This window comes from Dermacentor andersoni, chromosome 1 (genome assembly GCF_023375885.2).
Source record: "Dermacentor andersoni chromosome 1, qqDerAnde1_hic_scaffold, whole genome shotgun sequence".
Taxonomy (NCBI): Eukaryota; Metazoa; Arthropoda; class Arachnida; order Ixodida; family Ixodidae; genus Dermacentor; species Dermacentor andersoni.
The window spans coordinates 33,523,987-33,549,209 of NC_092814.1; the positions used below are offsets into that span (position 1 = coordinate 33,523,987).

General features: G+C 41.7%; 1 protein-coding gene across 2 annotated transcripts in view; it reads right to left on the minus strand.

The window, feature by feature from the left end:
• Window positions 1–647: 647 nt before the first annotated feature.
• LOC126545676 (DDRGK domain-containing protein 1-like) overlaps window positions 648–25,223 on the minus strand; it is a 32,190-nt gene continuing 7,614 nt past the window's right edge. For both annotated transcript variants that reach the window (XM_055061297.1, XM_050193617.3), the window contains exons 5-8: window positions 21,419–21,538; window positions 20,317–20,355; window positions 4,441–4,497; window positions 648–899 (exon numbers count right to left, since the gene is read on the minus strand). In XM_055061297.1, the coding sequence (XP_054917272.1) occupies window positions 702–899; window positions 4,441–4,497; window positions 20,317–20,355; window positions 21,419–21,538 (414 nt within the window). In that variant the 3' untranslated portion in view covers window positions 648–701. The remainder of the gene's footprint in view (window positions 900–4,440; window positions 4,498–20,316; window positions 20,356–21,418; window positions 21,539–25,223) is intronic.

The window sequence follows — 25,223 nt, forward strand, 5'->3', positions numbered from 1 at the left end:
GCTTTCAGCACACAAGATGGGACCAACAAATTTATGGGAAATAAACAAGTAAGGCAAGGTATTGTCTGTCAATGCACTAAAAGTAACACTACATCTAAGCAGCTCACACAACAGTATGCCTCTGCAAATACTATCCTTTTTTACATGTATTCTAAAGATTTTACCCTGTGATGAAAGTTTTGCATGATTAATTTTTCATTTTGATTTTGTTGTCTCTATTATGCATACTCACCCTACCACTTGAGCCCCTCTGTAAAATTATCTGTTCCTGAAGTTATAATGTATGAATGCATCCTTTTACAGAAATGTAGGTAATATAAATGTAACATTAAGAATGTTACCCTGCTATTACACATAACATAACCTATTTCGAGCTGAAATTTCCCTATTTGCACATGCCTAGTTTACATTCAAGTTTCCAGGAAGTGCACAGGTTTCTAGCAAAAAAGAAATGCTTTAAATTTCAACCTTTAATGTTCCAAGTAGCATGTCATAATTAAATGCAGATTACTTAATTCCACTGGATGCAGCAAGTCTCTCTTTATTGCTGCTCATTCTGGTAAGAGTATCAGCACCAAAGCTACCTCCAAAATCCTTCTGTCCATTTGCACCAAGTGACAGTAGTAACACAACTATATACAACATGGTGAATAATGGCACTTGTGTCTTTATAAGAATGTATAAAAACACTAGTACAAATGTCACGCTGCTGGTGTCAGGTTGATGAGTGAATTGCTGCTGTCCACAAGCTCACTGATTGACACTCGTCCTCGCTGCCTTATGAAATGTGCCACTTCCTCGAGCTCCTGCCGTGTTATGTAGATGAACTTTCCTCGGTCGTCAATGACACCCACCAAGGTTTCATCTGCCAGCAGGGCTTGTACACGGTCAATGCATTCCTGCATTGGCAAAGATATTGATAGTCAACAGCCCAGCACAACAGCGTCATGAGTTTTGTGCATTTCATAAGAATTCGTAGCTCTTTAACTTAACATAGCTGCACGTAAGAAGCACCAAAAGGTCCCAGTACTTAAGTGCCCACAAAAAAGAGTGACTAACCTAGTAGGATGTTGTTGAAAGTCTTAGGCAATAAAACAGACTATGCTCTATAAGTGATTATAAAGCACCTTGAGAAGAAACATGACTGCACACTGAGCAACGGAACTTAAAATGATAAGTGTAACATAATGAGAGAGGAAGATGGCAGTAATTATTAGAAAACAAATGGGTGTAGCTCACATTCTAGTAGAGATAAGGAAGTGGAATTGGGCAGGTCACATAATGCATAAAGCAGATACTCAGTCGGGATACCAAAAGAATAGATGCCAAGAAAGAGAAACTCAGTCAAATATGGCAGCAGATTAGCTCATGTGAGGAGATAAGGACATTGGCAGGCACAGAATGAAATCGGCTGAAACAAGGCAGGGGTAAGTGGAGATCACTGGGATACACCTCCTCTGTCAGGTAATTTAATATGAGGAAGGTAGACAGGATGTCCTGAGATAGCGTGTTCTAGCCTGCTATAAAGCACATGGGAGAGGATAAAAAAGTGATGAAAGATGATCACCAGGGGAAGAGGAAAAAGGGATGCGTAGATTCAAGCACCGACCAATAAGCAGGTGGCAGTACAACATGCGTGGCATGAGATCAGAGTGTGTTGTTTGGTTTAAAAAAAAAAAGGCACCAGTGGCAGCTGCCAAATAAATTTAACTGCTTACATTGCATGAAAAGTAGAAAGGCTGAGAAGAGACTTCTGCTTTGAACTAGCATTTTACTTTTAACAATGACCTCACCCATTAGACAAATTTACTACTCAGACCAAGCTGCACATGCACATGCAGTTTGCAAATGTTCCAATGATACTATGCATGGAGCCTATGAAAGCAGTACATTTCCATTTTTACACTACACAGGGTTACAGAAGGGAGAGTGATTTTTGAAGCATCCTTATTATGATGGGAGAAAAAGAAGTACTACTGAAAGTTGGACTAGTTGGTATGGTGAGCTCATTTCTCATGTAATGGCGCCACAGAAAGTAAATAAATGTGGAAAATGTAGACACAGTGAACAGCATGTCTACCTTTTCCACCTTCATTTGCATTCTGTAGTACTATTACAACAGATATGAATGGATGGAAAGAGCCAAAAAGTTATCACCAATAAGTTAGCTATAACTTCTTTTGCAGATGCACATAGCAAAATGGATATTATCTGCTTGGATGATGTCAAAGAGAATGACACTTGGAATCCAGCAAAAATGAAGAATCGGTTGGAGCTAGCAGCTTGAAATGCTTGCAGAAAGACTGCCAAGTGGTAAACACCTATTGCCAACCAGCACTTCTATAGTGAAGTAATGAGGTCACTAAAGCATATTGCAGTTGAAGTAATTTTGTACTGTTAATTAATCATTTGCAATTACAGAAACTTTCTACAATTTGAGTAAGAATGTTGCAAGTGAGATTGCTTCCATTTTCTTTATTGTCCACTTAACTGAAGGATTGCTTACTTTAACTGCAACAAGTTTGCAATATTAAAAATTTGCACTTGCTTTCTATTGTGCAGAAGCATAAGTTGCAGGTAGGTGACACAACACTACACTGTTTTATTGAGTCTGACCACACAGGCACTTTTAATTGAAGAGACGTTACCATCTACTGTCATTCATACAGAAACCTAACAACACTTCCTACATACAGTTGTGCATGGCATTGGTTAAATTTGCCAATTTAATGCTAATGTGCTTAACAATGACGAAGTGTCTATACAAATGACCCAGGATGGGAGTGCCCATTGACTAAAATTGAAACCGAAATAAATGTTCCATCCTTTGGATATATTAGCAACACAAGTCCTGCAGGCTTCTGTTTGCTGCTGAAATGCTTCGTGTTGTGTGCAACGACTTTGGGAAGCCTTTATTTCAGCTTCTTTTGCTGTCCTATTCATCATTGTTAACACCTAACTGCAGAGCTGGAGCAGCTGGAATCTAGTTCACCACAAGCACAGGTTACAAGATGAAGTCGTCTTTGATGCAGGCTCGAACGCTGTGCTGCATGTAGGACTGCACGATGAAATAACAGTGGCCGTTTTCACATAAAACTATTGCACCCGCACATATTTCCAGAAGGCATGGAGGTGTTAAAAGCTCACTGCACAAACTCATACAGTATGTACGAAGCACAGAGCCTGTAGGTGACATGGCGTACATACGATGCACGAACACAAACCGTGGGGTACTGGGATATGAATTTTGCCAGTGCTTAGTCAATTAGTGAAGAAACAACCAATTGGCCAATTACTGCAAACAACAATGGTACCCTGCTGTTCAAAGGTAAGCCATCCTTGGACGTGGAATCGGACATCAGGCTGAGCGTAAGGTTACATGATCAAATATTCCTCTGAGGTTTTAAACAAAACATGAATGGAATGTTGCAGCTGAACACTCGTGTACTTTTTAGGCAGCATGGGAGTGACCACATACACACGAAGCGTGAAAGACCTTGTGTGTTACAAACACAACTACGAGCAGTTGTCTACGAAAGACGGTGTGGCTGGAAAGTGCGATGGCACAAACCACAGGGCACCAGGAATTGAAGTTCATGATGACGCCAACTGTTAAATTGACAACTTGCTGCCAAAAGAATATGAACTGCGATTACAAATGAAGAGGCAACACATACCACTGTGTAAGAAAAGCTATTCTTGCATCACAACCCATACGCATCTGTGCACCACATTGGTACCGTGAGGAGATACCACTGCACACCTGCAGCTGATTAAGTGCGTGCATGCGGAAAATGGGGTACAGCCTATAGTACATGAATAAAAAAAAAGTCCATATTTAGGGGTACAGCCTTCACACAGCGACTGACTGGGCTTAAATTTTTCTATATTTGTCTCTCTTAGGCATATGTGTGTTGTGCTCCCATAATTGTATGTTAGTGCTCGAAAACCAATTTATCTACATCCCCCCTCCCACACACACACACAAAACACACCTTTTTTATGCAATTACAGTAAACAAAACATATCTGTAACAAGTAGAGTATTGCAACCAATTAATTTATGGGAAAGATTTAATCACTATGCAGGCACTTTGTCAACATTTTTTTCTCTCTGTAGCTGAAAGAAGTACCTTTGTAAATTTAGCAGACATTGTGCAACTCATCGCACTGGCATCGCATTCTTCTGCTGTATTTTTTTTTAGCTTGTGCACAGCTGATAACACCTAGGAAATATTCTTAACAGTAACATGATGGTGCATGTGGATGATTAGCGAAGTGTGATTGATTGTAGCATGCAAGTACTTTGCTAAAAATGCTTGTGCCTGTTACAAGAGTGTGATGCAAATACTGAATGAAGGCAATGTACTTCAGCACAGTTACTCAATGTTGCAATGTCAATGCAAGAGCAGAAAGAATCAAATTGGAGCTCACAGCTCACCTGAGTTTTCAACTGGAACTTTGCAGCTAGATCTTCAAGAATGACAACTTTTTCTTTCTGAAATAGTTAGTAGTTCCAAGAAATACTGAGTCACATATTTATAGCAGATCACATAGTACACAAAAAAAAAAAATCCGTAACAGCATTAAATATGCTGTGAAGAGTCCATGTTAGAGTGAACCATGTAGGATTATTTCATGATAGTAAAGGTGTGAGTATGCAGGTACAGTAAAACCTCGCTATAACGAATTTGAAAGGGAGGGATGCCAAGGTTACTTTGTTATAACCATTAAAGGGCCCCTCAACAGGTACGGCCATTTTGAGCTGACAAGCGCAGAGCATGCAATGCGTGCCAACGATTGTGTTTGCAAAGAATTCCATTACTATGCGCCGAACGGAATGCGTTCGGAATTTCAATCCGAACGACATTTCCCTCTTCACTCGCGACGAATTCACCTGGAGAGCGACGGTGACGTAGTCGGGCTCCTGCGCCTACGTAATCGTGTCCGCAGTGTGATGTAGATCATGGTGACACATGACTTCGAGAATTATTCAAGGCAACACCTGTTATTTATGTGATCTGTTCCTTGAATTGACGAATTGAGGTTTAGAGAAATAATAAAACACACAAACGGAATGTCTGTGTGCTTTTTTTGCTTTACTTCGCACCGAAGCAAGAGCAATGTACTTTCGTTTCGTCTGCTCGTTCCCACAATTGTGCAGTCACGTGCACAGGTATTGAAACTATGCCATTTTTTACCCTGTTCCAGAGCGTGATCATTCTCTGCGATCCACTTGTTCTGCCTGAGTATTCGTGTAGCACTGAATTATATCGCTAGTCATGTGTCTTTGTGCATAGCGCGCAAAATCGTGCGCTTCGCGAAACGATAACAGCTTGCACGCAATGCTGCCAGCGGATAAATCAGCGGAAGTGTGCATTGCCAGAAAAAAAAAGAAATAGCGACGAGAAAAAAAGAAGTGTAGGTGGGGCCCATGACGTATGTGTCACGCGATCCTCGAGGTCCGGCATGGGAGAATGCAGGGAAGGAATTTCACTTGCGAAGGCTAGACGGGGCGAGTGGAGAGGGAGTCTCACTATGCAGTGGAGCCCGTCTGCTGAAATCATGGGTTCACAGCACTGAAATATTTCTATCTGGGCTATTAATGAGCCGATTTGAAAATTTTTTGTGGCAGAATGCTCCCTAGAGGACATGTAACAACTTACAGAATACATATAATCAAAATTTGCTATGGGGCATGGTGAGGGTCCCTTTAAGTAGACTGAAGTCGATGCAACCGCCCACTGCATACTGCTGAAAGACTGTGAAAGACATGAAAAAAAAAAGATAGAAAGTGTGACGTCAGGGATTCCAAAGTATGTTTTCGCATTTGGGCTGCGTCGGCTGAGTAAGGGTTCCCGAAACTTGCCATGTTTAATATTTGGTTCCTTTAGAACATGATGTAGTCAATCTGTGCCGCTACATAATTAAGTATGCCCTAGAAGATGCCATTAAAATCCATGACGTCGCAACGACCAGGTGCGGGAACGTCAAGGAGGCGTCGCCACCCGTCTTTCATTCTTGCGCTTTTTCTGGTTTACCAAGCGCTTTATCGTGGTAAGAGTGGTGTTTCTGGAGTCATAGAAAGGCAATTTACTGATGCAGAAGAAATCATTTTTCTCTTTAGTGTCCCTTTAAGTGTCAGTGATGTGGACAGACATGTGAAGTTCTTCAGCTGAGATACTCTGACACAGCACCAGTAGTTTTAAAGCATACAATAGATTAGCTGAGATATTTATTTATTAATTTATTACATACACACAGTGCCACAAGGCATTACAGTGGGGAGGGTTAATTCAAATACACAGTGATAAAATTTTGCAGGTATACAGATTAGAAATAGTTACAAACATAAACACCAGAGAAAACACCAATGCTTAAGATGAAAATACAATCACACTACAAAGTAAAACATTATGCAAATTTGAAAAAGAAAAGAAAAAGAAAAGCAGGACATCTACAGTAAAAAAAAAGAAATGACTGTTTATTTTAATTAGCAAAGCAAGCTAATCTTAGATGTAAAAGTGAGTCCAGTGTGTGGATTGATGAAGAGATCTGTGAACATTATATCTGTTACATCAAGAGCAAGCTCCAGAGGAATAATATAGATTTCATTTTAAATAAAACGAATTAGCATGTTATAAAAATTATAAAACACATTTGGTAGATGCCTGCCTTCTTGTGGTGTCGTGCACTCCAGAGCTTAGAGACATATTATATTGGAGCAACTGTCATGTTGTGCGTCTATGTGTTACCATGTGTTACCTCTTATTAATGCTTGCGGGTGATGTAGATACAGGCCGTATGGATAAGTCTGAAGCCAATGCATTCATCTATGCCCTTGAAAAAATACCTGACTTCAACTAAAGTTATGAGGCTTTACTTTCTAAACAAGCTACCGCTGAAATTGAAATTAAAGAACTCAAGTGTAAAATAGAAATTCTAAAGAAAGCCAATGTTGCATGTCTTACAGATGGGGCTGGTGTGGATGCCAATGCCCTTCGTGTTGTGTCTGATAAATTGAAAGTGGCTGACGACGAAATTAAACACTTACGTACAGAGATGACTTCACTTGAAGAAGTCAATGCTTCTCTGTCTGCAGCCACACCTTCTGTGGCAGTGGATACTTTACTAGATGTGACAAACCAGCTGCCGACAACAATGAATAGATGCAATAATGTGGAAAATAGAATGTGTCAGTTCCACCTCCTCTTTTAATGCAAATAGCATTCTTTGCCTACTTCAGCCACTTTGAGCCTATCTATTTATCTATATATCTAGCCTCTTATGCCAACCCAGTGGTCAAAGTTGTCATTCCATTGTCATCATTTCAGTCTCGTGATCCTACTCTCGCCACGCCATCATCATCACACCATCTACCCCGACCCAGTCGCTAAAGTTGTCTAATCACTTGGGCCAAGAGGTATGGGTTCGTGGTCATGATGTCATCGTGGTCATTGCATCACCGTCATTCCAGCTTTGTCATCCATCATGGGTGAAGCCATCAGCTCATCCCGGGTCCCCCAGACATGAGCTCTTCAGGACCTAAATAAAGTTCTTGTCATGTCATCCAACACTCATCATGCCGTTGTTGTCATAAAGTTGTTATGCATTCGCTGTCACACGTCCACAGTGTTGCTGTCGTCATTCCAGCTTTGTGGTCTGACTCTCGCCATGCTCTCATTGTCACGCCTTCTACTCAAATCCAGTGGTCCAAATAGCCTGCGTCACCAGGTATGTGTTCAGGGTTGTAATGCTGTCGTGGTCATTGCATTGTCATCATTCCAGCTTTGTCATGCCGTCGTCATCACACAGTCATCATCATGTTGTAGTCGTCATGCTGTCATTTTATCATTGTCATCATGCTATCGTCATACCGCCTTATTCGTTCCATTGACGTCAATTTTTCGTCATTTTATTGTAATCATACTGTTGCCATTCGATCGTGATTATGAGATCTTTGTCATGCCGTCATGTCAGTTGCGATTAGTGTGTCGGAATAGAACGAGGAAAAAGAAAAAAAGAAAAAACAACATTTTTGACAGGAACAAAAACGTAGTCGAAACGTTGTTTATTATTTTGTTTCAAAGTGAAACTGCAATATTTTTCATCGGTTTTTGGTTCCACGGGAAAGTTGGCAATCCAAAACAACCGATGTCAGACATCAGCATTAGTGCGTATCTCAGCCAAGGATAGTGCGAGCAATAGCCGTTCGAGCGCTCCACTAATCTAAGCCTGCCGCTCGGTGCACTAGCAGATCGGGAGCGTAACAAAACTCGGGGCTTGCCCACTGAAGAGCTTTTGTTACTGAAGTTTTATCATTTGTCTATGTTTCTTTAAATTTGTTGTATCGGAACAGCGGTCTCGCATTTCGGTGAGTGCACTCCATGACATGCTGCTTCTGAGATCATGCTCAGTGCCTTGTCTCAAGGCAAATAAACATCCAGGAATCATCAGAAGGAAAGTGAGAGAAACAGACAGCCAATTGGATGCAAATAATGGAAACAAAAAAAGACCATGGAGATTTACAAGAATGGGAAGAAATTAGAAGACAACATATATGCGATAACACAAAGGGCAGTGCCTTGCTATTTGAGGCTCAAGCTGGTTGCCTAAGGAAAAAACATACCGGAGCAAATATTCGCAACAAGATGAGACATATACATGCTGGAACAAAAATCTGGAGACTTATCAGCACATCTTAATCAAATGTGAAGGGATTCACCCAGTGAGACCCGTAACGTACACCTCCCAGAAGCACATGGATTTAAAGTGGCGGAAGTGTAAAGTGGACTGAATCATACTCAGTGCCTTGAGACAAGGCACTGAGTACGGTACTATGTTTTTATCGTTACTTTGCTTCTACAATTTTGGATGCAAATTAAAACTGTTATGAACTGTTGTGGATCATCTCTTTTTCTGTACCGGAGTGGAACCAGAACAGAACTTTTTTCAGTGGAACGAAACTAAAACTAGAATGAAAAACATTTCGTTCTCACATCCTGGTCGCTATGATGCCTTCAGTGTCAGGCCATTGTCACGAAGCTGTCGTGGTCAGGCCGTGACGCTAACCCATCAACGTCATCCGACTCTTGTCATGCCATCGTCGTCAAGCCATTGCCATCCTACACTCGCCGTGATTCCATTGTTCTCATGCCATGGCCTCGCCATTGTCAACACACTGTCGTTTCGCCATCGTCATTACGTCATTGTCTCCAACCCATTGTCGTCATGGCATCGTCGTCACACCACCATCGTCGATTCATCGATGTCATTTCTTGTTCATCATTCTATCATGATTATGCTGTGGCGCATCACCATTGCATTGTCGTCACACAGACACTATCATGCATCCGTTGTCATACCGTCGTTGACATGAGGTCTTAGTCATGTGATCGTCGTCATTCTCACACCATTGTCGTCATCTCATTGTCCTCATTACATTGTCGTCATTATACCCTAGTCACAATTTAATAATTGACATGTCATTGTCATCATGCTGTCATCGTTATATACCTTTGTTGTTCCATCAATATCATTCCTTCTTCTTCTTCCCATTGTCACTTTGTCAGCAACATACAGTCGTCGTAATGCCTCAATGCTCAAGGGTGACCTTGGCAAGCGAGTGCCATGGCAAAGTGGAATGATATCGGAGTATGTAGCATACAGCCAAATCATTGAAAGCCTCAGAATTACCACTACATGTGTTAAATAAGCGGGACTTCAGGAATATGGTCTGACACTAGATTGCTCAACTGCTATTTGCATTACCGTCGATAGTGATCGTGAGATGAGTTATGATGTAATTTTTTGGTCTTGGAGATGACCCCAAGGAGGATAAGGCAATTTAAAAAAAAAAATTTTTTTTTTTAAGTTACATTTTGATAACCTCGACATTTCCATAGTAAGCCCTCAATCAGAGCGTGTTCACAGGCTGGGCAGATTCAACAAGGAAAAACGAAGGCCTATCATTGCCAAGTTTACCTTTTTCAAGGATAAAGAACATATTTTGCCAAATGCAGGCAAGCTCAAGGGATCTTTTTTTTTATGAATGCGAATATGTTTCTTTGAAAATGCAACAAGTGCATCAAAACCTCCTGGGACACGCAAAAGCACACAATAAACCACTCAAGCTTTTCGTGGATAAGATTCGCATTGATGCTAAAACCTATGTTTTTGACAGTTCAAACAACATAGTTGTATAGTGTGTGAGATAGCGTGAGGTGAACACGCGCACATGTAAGCAGCATGAGTTCAAGTCGCCATCATTATCTGTGTCTTTTACTAACACTCGAAGTCTACTGCCAAAGAGGAATGAGTTGCTTTCTTACTTAGATGACAGTGACCTTGACATTTTAATACTCACGGAAACCTGGCTCTATTCTTACATAACAAACAAAGAATTTTTCCCAAATAAAGTAACTATAACATATATCGGCGTGAATAGGTTGGAAAAAGAGGAGGTGGCATGGTAATAGCGGTCAAGAAAACAGTCTCATCATTTCCAGTTGATACTAACCCGTGCAGCTTTTACCTGCAGCCTCCTCCATCTTTCTTGATGGGAAATAAACATTATTATTATTATTATTATTAAGATAGAAATAACTTGGGCTGCATGCATTATTTAACAATTTATCATGGAATTTACACATGAATAATATCTGTTCTTCGGCCTTGTGTAAATTATATTTTTGCGACATCAACTTAAAAATTCCCCACCTAACGTAAAACTGATTGCTTACTATTCATTAATTAGACCGAAACTTGAATATGCATGTGTTGTTTGGGACCCATTTACTAAACAAAATATTAAATGTCTCGAAAGGGTACAGAAGAATGCCATGCGATTCATATATTCAAAATTCTCTCGATATGGTTCCCCCTCACAAATAATGTGTGATAATGGCATCGAAATCCCTGAGCAGCGAAGGCAACACTTAAGAATTCAATTTCTTTCCACGCCTTTTAATGGAAACTTATAAATTAATACTGCATCTTATCTGTCTAGTTCAATGTCTAGGCTTACTCAACACCATCATCCGAATTCACTAACACCTTATTTTGCACGAACGGATGTATTCAAGTATTATTTTTTTCCCCGAACTATAACAGACTGGAATAACTCATTGTTGCCTGTTTCGATTGATTGATTAATTGTACTACTGTTGTGTCTTACCACCCTGCTTGATTGAACAACAAACACACCAATTATTGTTGTGTTTAACCACCCTGCTTGGACCTGAGCTAGGTCTGCAGTATGAAATAAATAAATAAATAAATAAATAAATAAATAATTATCATCCCCATCATAACAACCTAGTCAGCTTATAAGAATCAGTTCAAAATAGGGCTGCCAGGTTTATCTCACGTAACTACACCTACAATTCAAGCATCTCACAAATAAAACTTGATGTTTCACTTCAGCCACTAAGTAGTACTCGATGTGATTTTGCGCTCATATCATTATTTCACAAGTACGTTCATACAGTTAGGAAATCTTTACGGCTTCAAGTCGCACCTTGCACATCTCGCAGATTATATAATCGTCTCAGCTTCACGAGCATCTACGGAAACATTCATGCATTCAATTGGTTGGTGCTTTCTCGTGCCATTTGATTGTGGAATGCTCTTCCCGATTTCATCGTCTCCGAATCTAATCCCGATAAATTCCGCCAGCTCATATTCCACCACCTAACTTCAATAAAGTGCATGATGCATTTTCTTCTGTTTTCCAGTTATGTGCTCTCTCGTTTATGAGCTCATTATTTTGCTTATTATTCTTGAATTTTTTAGTATTGTTTAGTATTTGTACTGGAGTGGCTACATTGTTTTTTTTAGATTGTTTATCAAAAGGACTATATCGTCTTTTTTCTAATATGTACATTACCAACCCTGTTATTTTTGTACGATGCTTTATTGCTTGTATAAAATGTGTATACATTTTTCCACTGTAGCTTAATAATGTATGTGTATTATGTTTTGTTATATGCCCTATATACTCTTTTTATCCTTCTGTAATGCCCCCCTTACCCAATGCCTCATACGAGGCCTGTAAGGACATATCATGCTATCGCTCACCGCAGTAGCAGTATCTTTTTTCACTAGGGAACTACACGATAACACAGCACGCTAAACAACTCTGTCTAGCCAACGTAATCAACATTTTGCCGATTTCAATTACAGTAAAAGCTCGTTCAACGAAACAGGATATAACGAACTAATGGATATAATGAAGCAATCATGATTCCCCTTGAAATTACAATAGATGCCCATGTATTGAAAACCTCATTTTAACGAACCTAAAATCTCCTCGCAATGGGTATAACGAACCTTTCTTTAGAGCGCAGCTCTTTGGCACCCGTTCCTGCGTTTCGCCGTGCCATCATGCCTCGCCACAACCAGCTTCATAGCCAGGGCCAGCACGCTGCTCTAGCTGCGCGCGCTCCTGGCGCCATCTCTCGCGCACGGCTAGAGCCTTGCTCTCTTCGCTCCTCCTCCAATGCCACCCATGTGCGGCAGCAATCAGAGCGCCTGCTCGGTGGCGGGTGACCTCGATGATGTGCTGCTGCCCAAGCAGAAACACATAGCCGCTGCCGTTCGCCACTGCGTGCACCCCTTTCCCCCCCACCTCTCCTACGTGGTGGCGACCGTGCGAGAGCACGCGGTGTTCTCTGGTTGCCGAAGCGCCGGCTCGGTATCAGCGTATCATGGTGCGCGCTTCTCAAGCCGAAACTCAGAGCCACCTTCAGTTGACTCGCTAACAGCGTCAGCGGCGTCAATCAATCGCTGCCATCTCTTCGCCGTGCAACGTTCCTATGCGCCTACGCGCTGCCGCCTGAAACCTCCCGATAAGCAAGGCAGCTGCGCTAAGCTACGCTCCATTTGCAGCGGCTCGTGCGAAATGTGCCGTACTAGACGGATTGTCCGAGGCTCACAGACGGTTTATATTATAATATAATCCATCTGCCTATATAAGTAGTTTATCCTCAGCCAGTTCTTTTTGAGCCATGAGCGAGGCAACCGGTGGAAGTCCTTCATCTGCCGCTGCTGCTAAACGAGTTGCCTGAGCTGAGGCCCAGTGCCGTCGCCGCCAGAATCCAGAGGTGCGCTACGCCGAACCGGGCATTGGTGCAGCAAGTCTAGCATATATCCATCTATTTTTCCGACAACAAAGCTACCTTCATGACAATCAAGAACTGGGAGTGGAGTGCTCCTTCAAGAAGTGAAGAATAAAAAGTTGAAACTGTACATACATGTCTTGCTCGAATTATTTGCCTCAGTATATGGAAAAGTTTAAACAGCTGAAGAGCTGCGCTCAAATTTCGCATTAGGAGTAACGTAATCGTCGGCAATTTTTTTTTCCACAACGAGCATTTACTGAATATTGTGGTACCCGTCAGGTCAATGTCTTAAAGCGTGCAATGTTCGCGTCTCCCGGCCTCCCCTTCCCGTGGAACTGGTGAACCCGCCCACTCTTCCGCTGCATGCATGGGGCGGCGCCGACTGCAGTTTTGTTGTTGCTTGTCGTCTACGTGTGCATCAAGGATATCGGTGTTTCTATCGGTTTGTTCGTGCGAGTTCCCACTGCCAGAAAGGAGATGGACGACAGCAAACGGAAGCGCAAAATGATATCAATCGAGCAGAAGGTGGCTATGCTGAAAGCTGACGAGTCCGGTGTGAAGAAGAAAAAAAGAGCCTGAAGATTTTGGAATAGCGTTGGGCTGTCGACGATTTTAAGCAGCAAAGACGCTGTCACCAGTGCTGTCACACATGGCGTAAAAGGCGACAGAAAGAAGCTGCAAGCCCCCGCTTTCGAAGCTGTAGAGAAAGCGGTCTTCAAGTGGTTTTTGGACGCAAGAGCAAGCAGCACTCCTCTGACTGGGGCACTGTTGCAGCGCAAAGCGAGGGACTTCGCGTGCATCATGGGGCACGACGATTTTGTGACGAGTGTCGGCAGGCTGCAGCGTTTCAAGGAGCGCCACGATGTCATCAGCAGGGCTGTCAGCGGGGAAGCACAGTCTGTCGACCGCAAAGCTGCAGTGGCGTGGGTGGAAACAAACGTTGGACAGCTGCTAAAAAAATATAGTGCCAAGGATTTGTTCAAAACGGATGAGACAGCCCTGATCTACCAGATGCTGCCGCAAAAACCTTGGCCCTCAAAGGTGAATGCTGCCAGGGCAGTAAGCAGAGCAAGATCCGCGTAACCGTGTTGCTTTGTGCCAACATGGATGGGTCAGAAAAGGTGCCGGCCCTCATGGTCGGCAAAATTGCGTCACTACGATGCTTCAAAGGCCAACAAAAGCCCTAAGTGAGTTATATGTCTAACCGTAAGGCTTGGATGACGAGAGAAATTTTCGCACCATGGCTGTGGGAGTGGGACGAGTGGCTGGACAAGCTGAACCGGAAGATATGGCTCGTACTGGACAACTGTGCGGCCCACCACACTGCCGCTGTGCTTAAAAATATTGAGCTATGCTTCTTGCCTCCAAACTGCACTGCAGTTGTGCAACCCCTCGACCAAGGAGTTATCATGAACTTTAAGTCAGGGTACCACAAGCGTGTGATCGACCGGATTCTGCTCAATATGAGTATGAAGCGCAAGTCCACGATCGACTTGTACATGGCGATCGAGATGCCACAGGCTGCTTGGATGGCTGTACTGGCAAGCACGATCGCCAGTTGCTTCTGGCATGCCTCATTTGGCATCAGTAGCAGCTGTTACAGTGAAGATCTCAGTACTGCCGTCAATGAGGGTGCCGCAGACGACCAAGCCCTAGCGTCGTGGGATGCTCTCCTTGACGCTGGCGTTGTGCCCAACTGCAAAACCTTCTGCACGTCAGTGCTGATGCTGACACGGTGATGACCGAAGAGCTAACAGAGGCGGAAATTGTGCGCGCGGTGACGGGGTGCCTAATGACGACGGTGACGAATGTGTTGACGACAGCCCGGAGCCTAATATTGGCGAACCCAACGTACAGACGCCTGCACAAGCACTGGATGCGGCAGACCTGCTCCGCTGCTTCTTTGGCGCTCACGATGATGGCGAGGACAGACTCGAAATAGCGGCTGCAGCTGAAAAAGCCATCATTCGCCTCAAGAAGACGCGGCAAAAGTCTATCAAGGACTTTTTTTCTGCAAGGTGAGCCGCCAGCTGGTGTGCTGTTGATCGATCAGTGATGAGCCGTTTTGCGTGAATAAAGTAGCAATTCCTTGCTGTCTTACTTTCTGTTGTTTTTTTTTTTCCTTGCAACGGCCGTTTTCTTTTTCGCGTGGCAGGCTGCTGTGAGATTTGGTGGGGAGTACATCCTCTCTTCCTTGCTAATTGTGCATAAAAATGGATAGTGACGAACTAATAGTTGTAACGAAGTAATTACAACCCCCCTTCAACTTCGTTATAACGAGGTTTTACTGTGCCTACTCATTGACTGGTCTGCTGTGTGTACTACATGTCACACCTCAGCAGATATTTTTCTATGTAACACATGACTACAACATATAACGTTGCTGATGAACACATTCATGGTACTAACATTTTGGACTTGGTTTTAACGACTGCACCGGAAACTTTAGGACCGGTTTCGTACATAGAAGGCTGTAGTGATTATAAGGTCTTTAACTTCACAGTTAACCTACCATTAACATTTTCAGGTGTAACATCTAAAACTATGTGGAATAATAACTGAGCTAATTATGATGGAATTATCAAATTAGAAGTTTTTCTTAATGAACTTTGTCTACTGTTGTTAGCTTCAGGGTCCGTGAAAGAGAATTGGACACATTTTAAACAAAATATTGCAGCTAGTTGACAAGAATGTGCCACTAATCTCTACATCAAATGATAAAACTAACCCTTGGTTTACTAAACAAATTAAATCACTACGAAATAAAAAGAAACCTTTGTACAATACCGCAAGACGTAATAATACTGCTTTTTATTGGGATAAGTACAAGAAATGCCTACACGCTTAATGTAAAGCACTAGGCACAGCCAAAAAGAAATATTATTCTCAGGACTTGCCCTCACTTATTAGCAATTATCCTAAAAAGTTCTGGGAAGTAATTTGCCCTAATGATTCTACTAAACACATTGCAATATGCAATGCAAAACACACTCCGCTTTCTGAAAAAGATTGTCCAGTTGCATTCAAAGTGCATTTCTCATCTGTATTTACACAGGAACATTGTTCCAATGTGCCATTTATTCCGGAGCAAAACTTTGCTTTCATTGCACCGATTATCGTCAATGCTGAAGGTATCTCTAACAAAACTAAGTCTTAAAGCTTCTACTTCATCTGGTAGTGATAAAAAAACTAAAAAATACTAAAGAATAATAATCATCATCATCAGCCTGTTTTATGTCCACTGCAGGACGAAGGCATCTCCTTGAAACATCCAATTATCCCTGTTCTGCGCCAACTAATTCCAACTAGCGCCTGCGAACTTCATGACCTCACCTAGTCATGACCTAGTCATGGTAATTTCATGACCCCACCTAGTCTTCTGTTGTCCTCAACTGTGCTTCCCTTTTCTTTGGCACCCATTCTATAACCCTAATGGTCCACCGGTTATCTAACCTATGCATTACATGACCTGCCCAGCTCCATTTTTTTCTGTTAATGTCAATTAGAATATCAGCTATCCCCATCTGCTCTATGATCCACACCGCTCTCTTCCTGTCTCTTAACATTACGCCTAACATTCTTCGTTCCATCACTCTTTGTACGGTACTTAACTTGATCTCGAGCTTCTTTGACCGTCTCCAAGTTTCTGCTCCATGTGTTAGCACCGGTAGAATGCACTGATTGTACACCTTTCTTTTTAATGATAATTGTAAGCTTCCAGTCAGGATCTGAGAATGCCTGCCATATGCGCTCCAACCAATGGGCTAAAGAATAATAAAGATATTTCCAGTCGTATTATGTGCCTCATTTTTAACCAATAATTATCATCTGGTGAACTACCTAAGGACTGAAAGATCACTAAAGTGGTTCTCCTCTTCAAAACTGGTGATAGGCACTCATTTAGTAATTATCGACCTATTTCACTAACATGCATAAGCTGCAAATTACTTGAGCATGTCATAGCTTCTCAAATCTATGGTCACCTTGAATTTTCTCTAATCAGCATGGTTTCAGAAAAGGCTATCATGTGACATGCAGTTATTTGAATTCACGACTGACCTTCACTTTTACATGAACGCAAATGAACAAACTGACTGCCTCTTTCTTGATTTCTCTAAAGCTTTCGATACTGTATGTCATTGCCATTTCCAAGTTGCCTGTCCTTTGTTTAAATTCATTACCACTATCTTAGCTTTGTAACTTCCTGTCTTTGTGTCAGCAATTTACACTAGTGGATAAATTTTCGTCTATCCTTTGCGACGTCAAGTTCGGTGTCGTCCAAGGCACTGTCCCTGGTACATTACTCTTTTTAATATACATTAATGACTTACCCACTAACGTATGCTCAATTAGGTTGTTCACTGATGACTGCATTATTTACTGCACTATGAAATGCTTCGATGACCATTCTACTCACCAAAATGACCTTGACCTGACCTACACCGTTAAATTTCGATATAACGAACTTCAATATCACAAAATTCTTGATATAACAAAGTATTTAACTTTTCGTAACCTCTTGTCCATAGAACGCACGCATTTAGAACCTCAATATACCAAAGTGTGTTTGTATGCGATTTCAATATAACAAAATTTCACTGCCACCGCAAAGGAATGGTGGGACAATAAATCGAAACTTCCACGGACGCAGATGGTCAAATGATTGAATTACAAGCGCCTGCTTACAAACGCACCTCTAAAATCGCGCGCTGCGTGACAAGTACAACCGCCAAAGTGGAGCCACATGTTCCGTATAAAGTACAAGTGCGATAAGATCCTATTGCGCCCCGCGCACTATGTACTTTAGGCGTGAGCGAAAATGTGCGAAGCATTCGCTCCTTGCCGCCGGCTCTTTTCATGATAGCATCGTCCCAATGCGAGTGAAACTATCAGCCGCGGGGGAGAATTGCATGCAAAAGCATGGCTGGCTTTGCTTATTTGTGCCGCCAATGTGAAGATACCGTATGAAACGACATGTGACGAATGGTCACCGACACTTGAATTCATCAAAATGAACTGTTTTCTCATTCAAATTTGCTTTTTTTGATTGCCCGATAATTCGGATAATTCTGCGGCCCCTTTCCGTGCAAGAAAAATTGATCGGCGACTGCACTTATTGCATAAAAGGTTGAATATCAATCCAACAAAATTTCGATATAATGAAGCAAGTTGCCGTTTTTATCAGCTTTGTTGTATCTTGGCAGATGTCCCTTAACGCCTCTAAATGCAAGGTAATTTCTTTTAGCTGCAAACACACTCAGTGTTTCGCTATTTGATTAATAATACAGTAAAACTTCGTTAAACCGTACCCGCTTAAACAGTACTTTCATTTGAAAAGTAGTAAAATCAAATCCCCGATTCAGCGGCCATTGAACATGATGTGTTTTGTACCCGCATAAACCGTACCAGCTTATTGCGTACGTATCGGTTAACACATAGTGTTTCCACTTTTCGTTGCGCGAACACTGCGGTGCGTCGTCTCCATCAGGTGGCCCGGCAGAACAACAAGCCTCGGAGATCAGAACGGCCTCCAAGCGCCCTGTGCGTTTGCGCGTGAAGCCACATCAACATCAACATCATTTTGGCGCCATGCCAGAGAGCGTTGTGGTGTGCGAACAAGACTCGCGTCATGCTGAAGCTCGGAGAAAAAAGACACTGGGTGCTCAGCACAGAAGAAAAGTTAGACATTGTTCGTGCTATCGAACGTGACATGAAGAAGTCGGCGCTGGCACGTGACAAGGATCTACTGTTGACTATGGTGTGTAGCATTTGGCAGGCGAAGAAGTTGCTCAGCAGTGCTGCTGCGACTGTGAAGAGATGTCGGCTATGAGGTTCGGCTTTTCATCATTGCTGCCTCTATTGTTGCCGAAGTGTCGACTAGCGACAGTGATGAGGACGACACGGACAGCGACAGCACGGGCGATTCAGGCCCGACAATGGCAGAAGCTGCGTTTTACCTCAGCCTCATGAATGCAATCGTCGCGATGAGAACAGCACCCCGCAATGAAAAAGGCGCCCCACGGCTTCTGCAGCGCTACCGCCCGCGTGCGCAGAGAACATGAAACGCCAATGAGGAATCTGCCATGCGAGTATTTGCCGAGAAGAGGGGGCTGGCTGAAAAGCGGGCTCGCAGCTTCAGTAAGTTTGAAGCCACTGTCGTCGCTGGTAGGCCGCCGCGGCATCAAACGAACACAACACTTTTGTCGAGTGAAGTGAATGAATACTGCATGTTTTTTTCCCCTTTCATCGCACTCTCTCTGAGTTCCGTTTTTGACAGGTAACTGGGCGATCTCATGCTATTCCGGTTAAGCAGTGCTACCGTTTAGTATGTACTTTTTCCAAGCTTCGGCCAACTATGGTTTAACGAGGTTTCACTGTACCATAATTTGTGATACCCATCGTACAAATATCTTGGTGTCCACCTTACACCTGATCTTTCCTGTCCTCTCTTCTAATGCTTCTAAGTCTCTCGGTTATATGCGTATAAACTTGCATATCGCACCTTCTAATGTACAAAAATTACCACATCTAACTTATGTTCATCCGCAACTAGAATTCGCTTCATCCAAATGGCCACCATATCAGGAGTACCTTATCAACATGTTGGAAGCTGTTCAGAATAGAGCAGCCATACTCATCTCGCGTAAGTACGACCATCTTTCTAGCATTACCCGAATAAAAGAAGACATTTCATTTCAGTCATTGGAAATTCGCCGTGTGATTGCTCTTCTGTGTCTGTTTCACAGGTACATTTATATCAATAAATCTAACTTTTTGCCGATTCATGCACCTGTTAGCACGTCACTACGCCTTCACAACACACTCAGTTTCATGTGCATACATGGTGAAACGCAGGCATTTCCCCTCATCATCACTGCCTCGCACTACTGCACATTGGAACAATCTTCCAGACCACATCGCATCCGTGTAAACCGCGAAACTTTTTGTGATAAGCTGAATACGCTCTTTGATAATATTGTATAATTATGTACCACTGTATTATTTGTAACCTTTGTTTTGTTATCTTTTTATTTGATGCTAACTTTCTTCTGTTCTGTAGAAACTGTTACCCCCCTTACTAAATGCAGTTCAATGGGCCTGTAAGGTACTGTGAATGAATGAATGAATGAATAGTTAAGATTTGAAAAAAACTCAAATAGCACAAACAAAAGGAAAAACAAATTGAGCCTTCCCACCTTTATATGGTCAAGAAATTCTTGTAGCTTGTTTTGAGCCTGTAGAGAAAAAAAAAAGTCAGTCAGGAACCACAGGAAATAACACTAGCAATAATTTAGCCAGCACATTATTAATGAACATGTTTTAGAAAAAACAAAGGCACCAATTTATAGTCACACTTCTAGTAAGCTGACTTACTGATTTTTAGCTGATCTGCTGCCATGTGTTGCAATTGGTCCAGTTTCATTCATTCCTTTAACAACCGATTCAGGAATACCTTATGATACACCATTTTCCTATTGGGGCCTCATAATCGCATTTCTGGATGTAGAGTTGTACACTATCTATTACTGATTGCATTAAGTGCTGACTTAAGTTTTTTCCTTATTTCATTGCTCCTTCTGCTCAGAAATATCAACCATTAAGGAAGTTACAAGCGGTTGATGGGTTCTGAAATGATCAACAAGTTTATGCCATATTTAAAGAAAGTTTAGTGGTTGATAGAAGGGGTTGTTTTCTTTCATTGGCATTTAGCTGCTTCAAGAAAAACTGCACGCAATGTGTGCAGTATGTGTCTAAATGTTTTACATAATGCACATAGTTGCATGCATGGCATAGCAAGGATGCCCACAATGTCTATTACCAAGGGCACAGACACTATGAAGAATTGAGCTTTGCTTTACTAGTACATGTATGATTCTCTAAACCTGTCTTAATGAAAAGGCCCCGTTAACACAAAATTCTGTGGTGATGTGCAATGCGTTGTCAGTCCAGAATGAAAGAGTGAAAAAAAAAAAAAAAAGGCTGGCGGAAGCACCTTTCATGCCTAATTAATTTGAAAATGGCATGCTGTTTTGATATAAACATTCTGCAGTCAAAACTATGCAGCCAAAAATGAACCAGGTCAGTGTTGCACATTATTAATGAGAATGGATGTAAAAAAAAAAGAAAAAAAAAGTTCTGAGGAGTTTTCTCCTAGTTGAATTTAATTCTTACCTGGTAGTACTCGAGTAATGTTGCAGAGAAGCATGCACAGTTAGAGTGCTTGTGATCTGCTACTCAAGACGGGATATGCCCCACACTATAAGTAACAGTATTTCTCAGGTGATGCTAGTTACTTACCTCTTCTTCAGTTGCAGCATCAAATCCCTCGCCTTCAACTGAGAATGCTTCTTTCAACTTTAGATACTCCTCCAATTCCTGTTTTTCCTTCTCCTCCTTTAGCCGCTTTTCTTCTGCTTCCTGAAACAAGGTCAGATAGATGCTTTTGGAACACTCCTGTTGCATGCAATCCACAGGTGCAAAGCACTTCAAGCAATGAATGGCAATGAAGCCACAGTTCTAGCATTGCCAATTACTTGTTGCCAAAACACTCTCTCAAGACAGGAGACCAATCAGTGATAGGGCAATAATCAACACATACATAGTCTAAAGAACAATGTCAACAACAACATGTTTCCTATTTGCTTACAGCAGTACTGACCCAAGCTTTTTATCTTGTTTCTATATATTTAGTGGGTAGCTTTCAACTCAGTAATTGGGTTAGTCAGCCTCAATTCCTCAAGAGCACAATGAACACTTCAGTTACCTTTTAATGCAACTGGTTCAGGGCATGCACCAAGTACGGCGGATCTTTGGACACGAAGCTGCACTTGAGACGTAAGGCTGTGCTAAAATCATTGGTATTAATCACAGAACCTTGCTTCACTTAGGCTATACTTCCAGCCCAGCCACCGATTCTTCTACATTGAAGACCGATTAGGAAAGGTTGCTGTCTTTAGATTAAAGAACACAAAGAGGCTTTCCTAAAAACAATGTGAAGTAGAACACTACGAAGTATACCTAGCTCATGCTAGAGAAAAAGAGATAAGAAAGACAAATTTCAGGATTGGAGTAACAAAAGTTTGGTCCCACAGAAATGTGTTGGGATCAAATTAACCGAAGTCAACTTTTTTGTTTAATGTGAGGATTAATGCCTCAGGGCATACAGGAGTATGGGATGTCAAATTAACAGAAGTCTCTTCAGGTGCCATATAATTTTGTTTATTGAAAATAGATTTCCGACAGATTTATTGCATCTTCGGCATTAATAAAGATATACAGCAGCAGAACAGATTAATAATCTTACATTTTTCTGCCATTTTTGTCACATCCTCAAATATATCCTCATATATCCTCAATACATCCTCAAGCTGATATATTCATTCTTGGCGATTTTAATTTCCCAGACATAGATTGGCCTAACTTAAGAGGCAATTCGCGTGCATCTAATGACTTTGTCCAGCTCACCCTTGATTTTTCTTTTGAGCAACTAGTCCTCCAACCAACACGCATTACTAACGTCTTAGACCTTGTTCTAACAACAGTACCTAATAGAGTTAGCACCATTTCAATCACTGATGGTTCAGTGACCACTCGTTATTGGAATTTACCGTTCGCACACCTTCATGTACACATAATCTAACAACAAAACGAATATTTGACTATAAAAGAGCAGACTATAATGCCATTAACCGAGATTTACAAAGCTTTTCATCTATATTTATCGCAACATTTTCTCAACGATCAGTCAACAAAAATTGGTGCCTTTTTAAAGAACAACTACTAGGTCTAGCAAATAAATACATACCTCAGATCTCATTTCGCACCAACTGCTCCAAACCATGGTTTAATAAAACTTTGAATGCATTAAAAAACAAAAAGAAACGTTTATACAGGGCAGCCAAAAGTGTCAACACGTTAGGTTCATGGAATAAACATAAAGCCTGCGAAAAAGCCTACTGCAGTTCCCTTCGTCGTGCAAAGCATAAATTCTTTTCCGATGACCTTCAGTCACTGATAAAAAATAATCCTAAGAAATTCTGGAAAACGATATCTCCTTCATACAGCACTGACACTCCCACACTCGTGGATAGCACTGGTCTTCCCATACCGCGAGAGCACTGCGCATCTGTATTTAACAACTACTTTCTTTCCACGTTCACAAAGGAAGACCATTCCAATATGCCAAAGATGGCAGACTCTGATTACTAATATATGACTCCTATTACCGTAACAGCCGCTGGAATCGCTACTTTGATTAACAATCTCGAATTATCGAGTAGTTCCGGATTTGATAGCATCAACACGAAAATCCTAAAGCATACAGTAGTCCCTTCCAGCACAATCCTTAGTCATATATTTCAGCAGTCACTGTTAACAGGGGAGCTGCCGAATGATTGGAAAGTCGGCAAAATCATACCCATTTTCAAGTCAGGTGACAACAGTGATGTGAGTAATTACCGTCCCATATCACTAACTAGCGTTCCCTGCAAGTTACTCGAACACATCATTTTTATTAATGTCGTTCATCACTTAGAATGTAATAACTTCTTTTTTAAACATCAGCATGGATTCAGAAAAGGCCTTTCATGTGAGACACAACTAATTGAATTCACTACGGATCTTTTTCAAAATATGGACGACAATGCTCAGACTGACTCAATATTCATCGACTTCTCTAAAGCATTTGATCGCGTGGCTCACTGTCGCCTCATTTCTAAACTCTCATGCTTAAACCTTGACGAACTAACAATTTCTTGGATAAGAAACTTTTTGTCTTTTCGAAAGCAGTCCACTGTCATTGACCAGTACTCTTCGCTTTTCAGTAACGTAACATCAGGCGTACCTCAGGGAAGTGTCCTTGGACCTTTACTCTTCCTGATTTTCATCAATGACTTGCCATTTAACATTACATCCTGTGTTCGACTATTCGCAGATGACTGCATTATCTACCGTCAAATCCGCTCCCCCGCTGATCATATTGCTCTTCAACGTGACCTTCAATGTGTCACTAACTGGTGTTTGGATTGGCAAATGACCCTAAACACTAACAAATGCAATCTGATGACATTTACTCGTAAAAAGTCAGACTCCATTTTCAGTTACTCACTTGGCAATAGTATCGTCGCTCGCACATCTTCATACAAGTACCTTGGAATTCTTCTAACACCTAGCCTTTCATGGTCATCCCACATTGACAAAATAACGGCTAAAGCATCGCGCACTCTCGGATATTTAAAATGTAACCTTCGCAGCGCTCCTTCCCTCACTAGAAAGATAGCCTACCAAACATTAGTGCAACCGCAGCTCGAATTTGCAGCTTCTATATGGTCACCTCATCAGGCATATCTAATCCATCTTCTCGAGTCGATCCAAAACCGTGCTGCACGTTTCATTGCCAGAGATTATAGCCCATTTTCGAGCGTAACTAACATCAAGCTGTCGTTGTCGCTTTCATCTTTGGAATCGCGCAGGAATATAGCATTACTTTGTCTTCTGCACAAAATCATGCATAATGTACGCCCATCTACTTTACCACTCGTTCGTCCCTCCCGCACATCTAGACGCCTGCATAATCATCTCAGTTTCCAACGCATCTTCGGTCACACCAATGCATTCAACTGCTCAGCTTTGCCACGTGCGATTGCACTGTGGAATGGTCTTCCTGATAACATCACTGACATTAACGACCCATTAACCTTCACACAAAAAATCACTGCATATTTGGCTAGCACTTAGCTAAAAACAAGTATCTGTTTAGTTTTGTTACCTTTAACTTCATTGTTATTTATTTATGTAAGCATTTGTTCTAAGGTTGTTTGCTTTACTGTATACTGAAAAGCTAACACCTGTTCATTTACCTTCCTTGCTTTTTATCTTTGTTTACTTTGCATTCTTTGTTTATTATTTGATTCTCGTTTTGTTCATATTTATGTAACAAAAGCTATGTTTTTGCTCCGCAATTGTTATCTGTACCGCCCCCCTCACGCAATACTCCTTCTGGAGCCTGTGAGGTATATGAAATAAATAAAATTGACTGCATGTTAGAACTCTCAAAAATACTTGAGGTGTGGGAACAATATTTACTATTTAACACACAATTTTG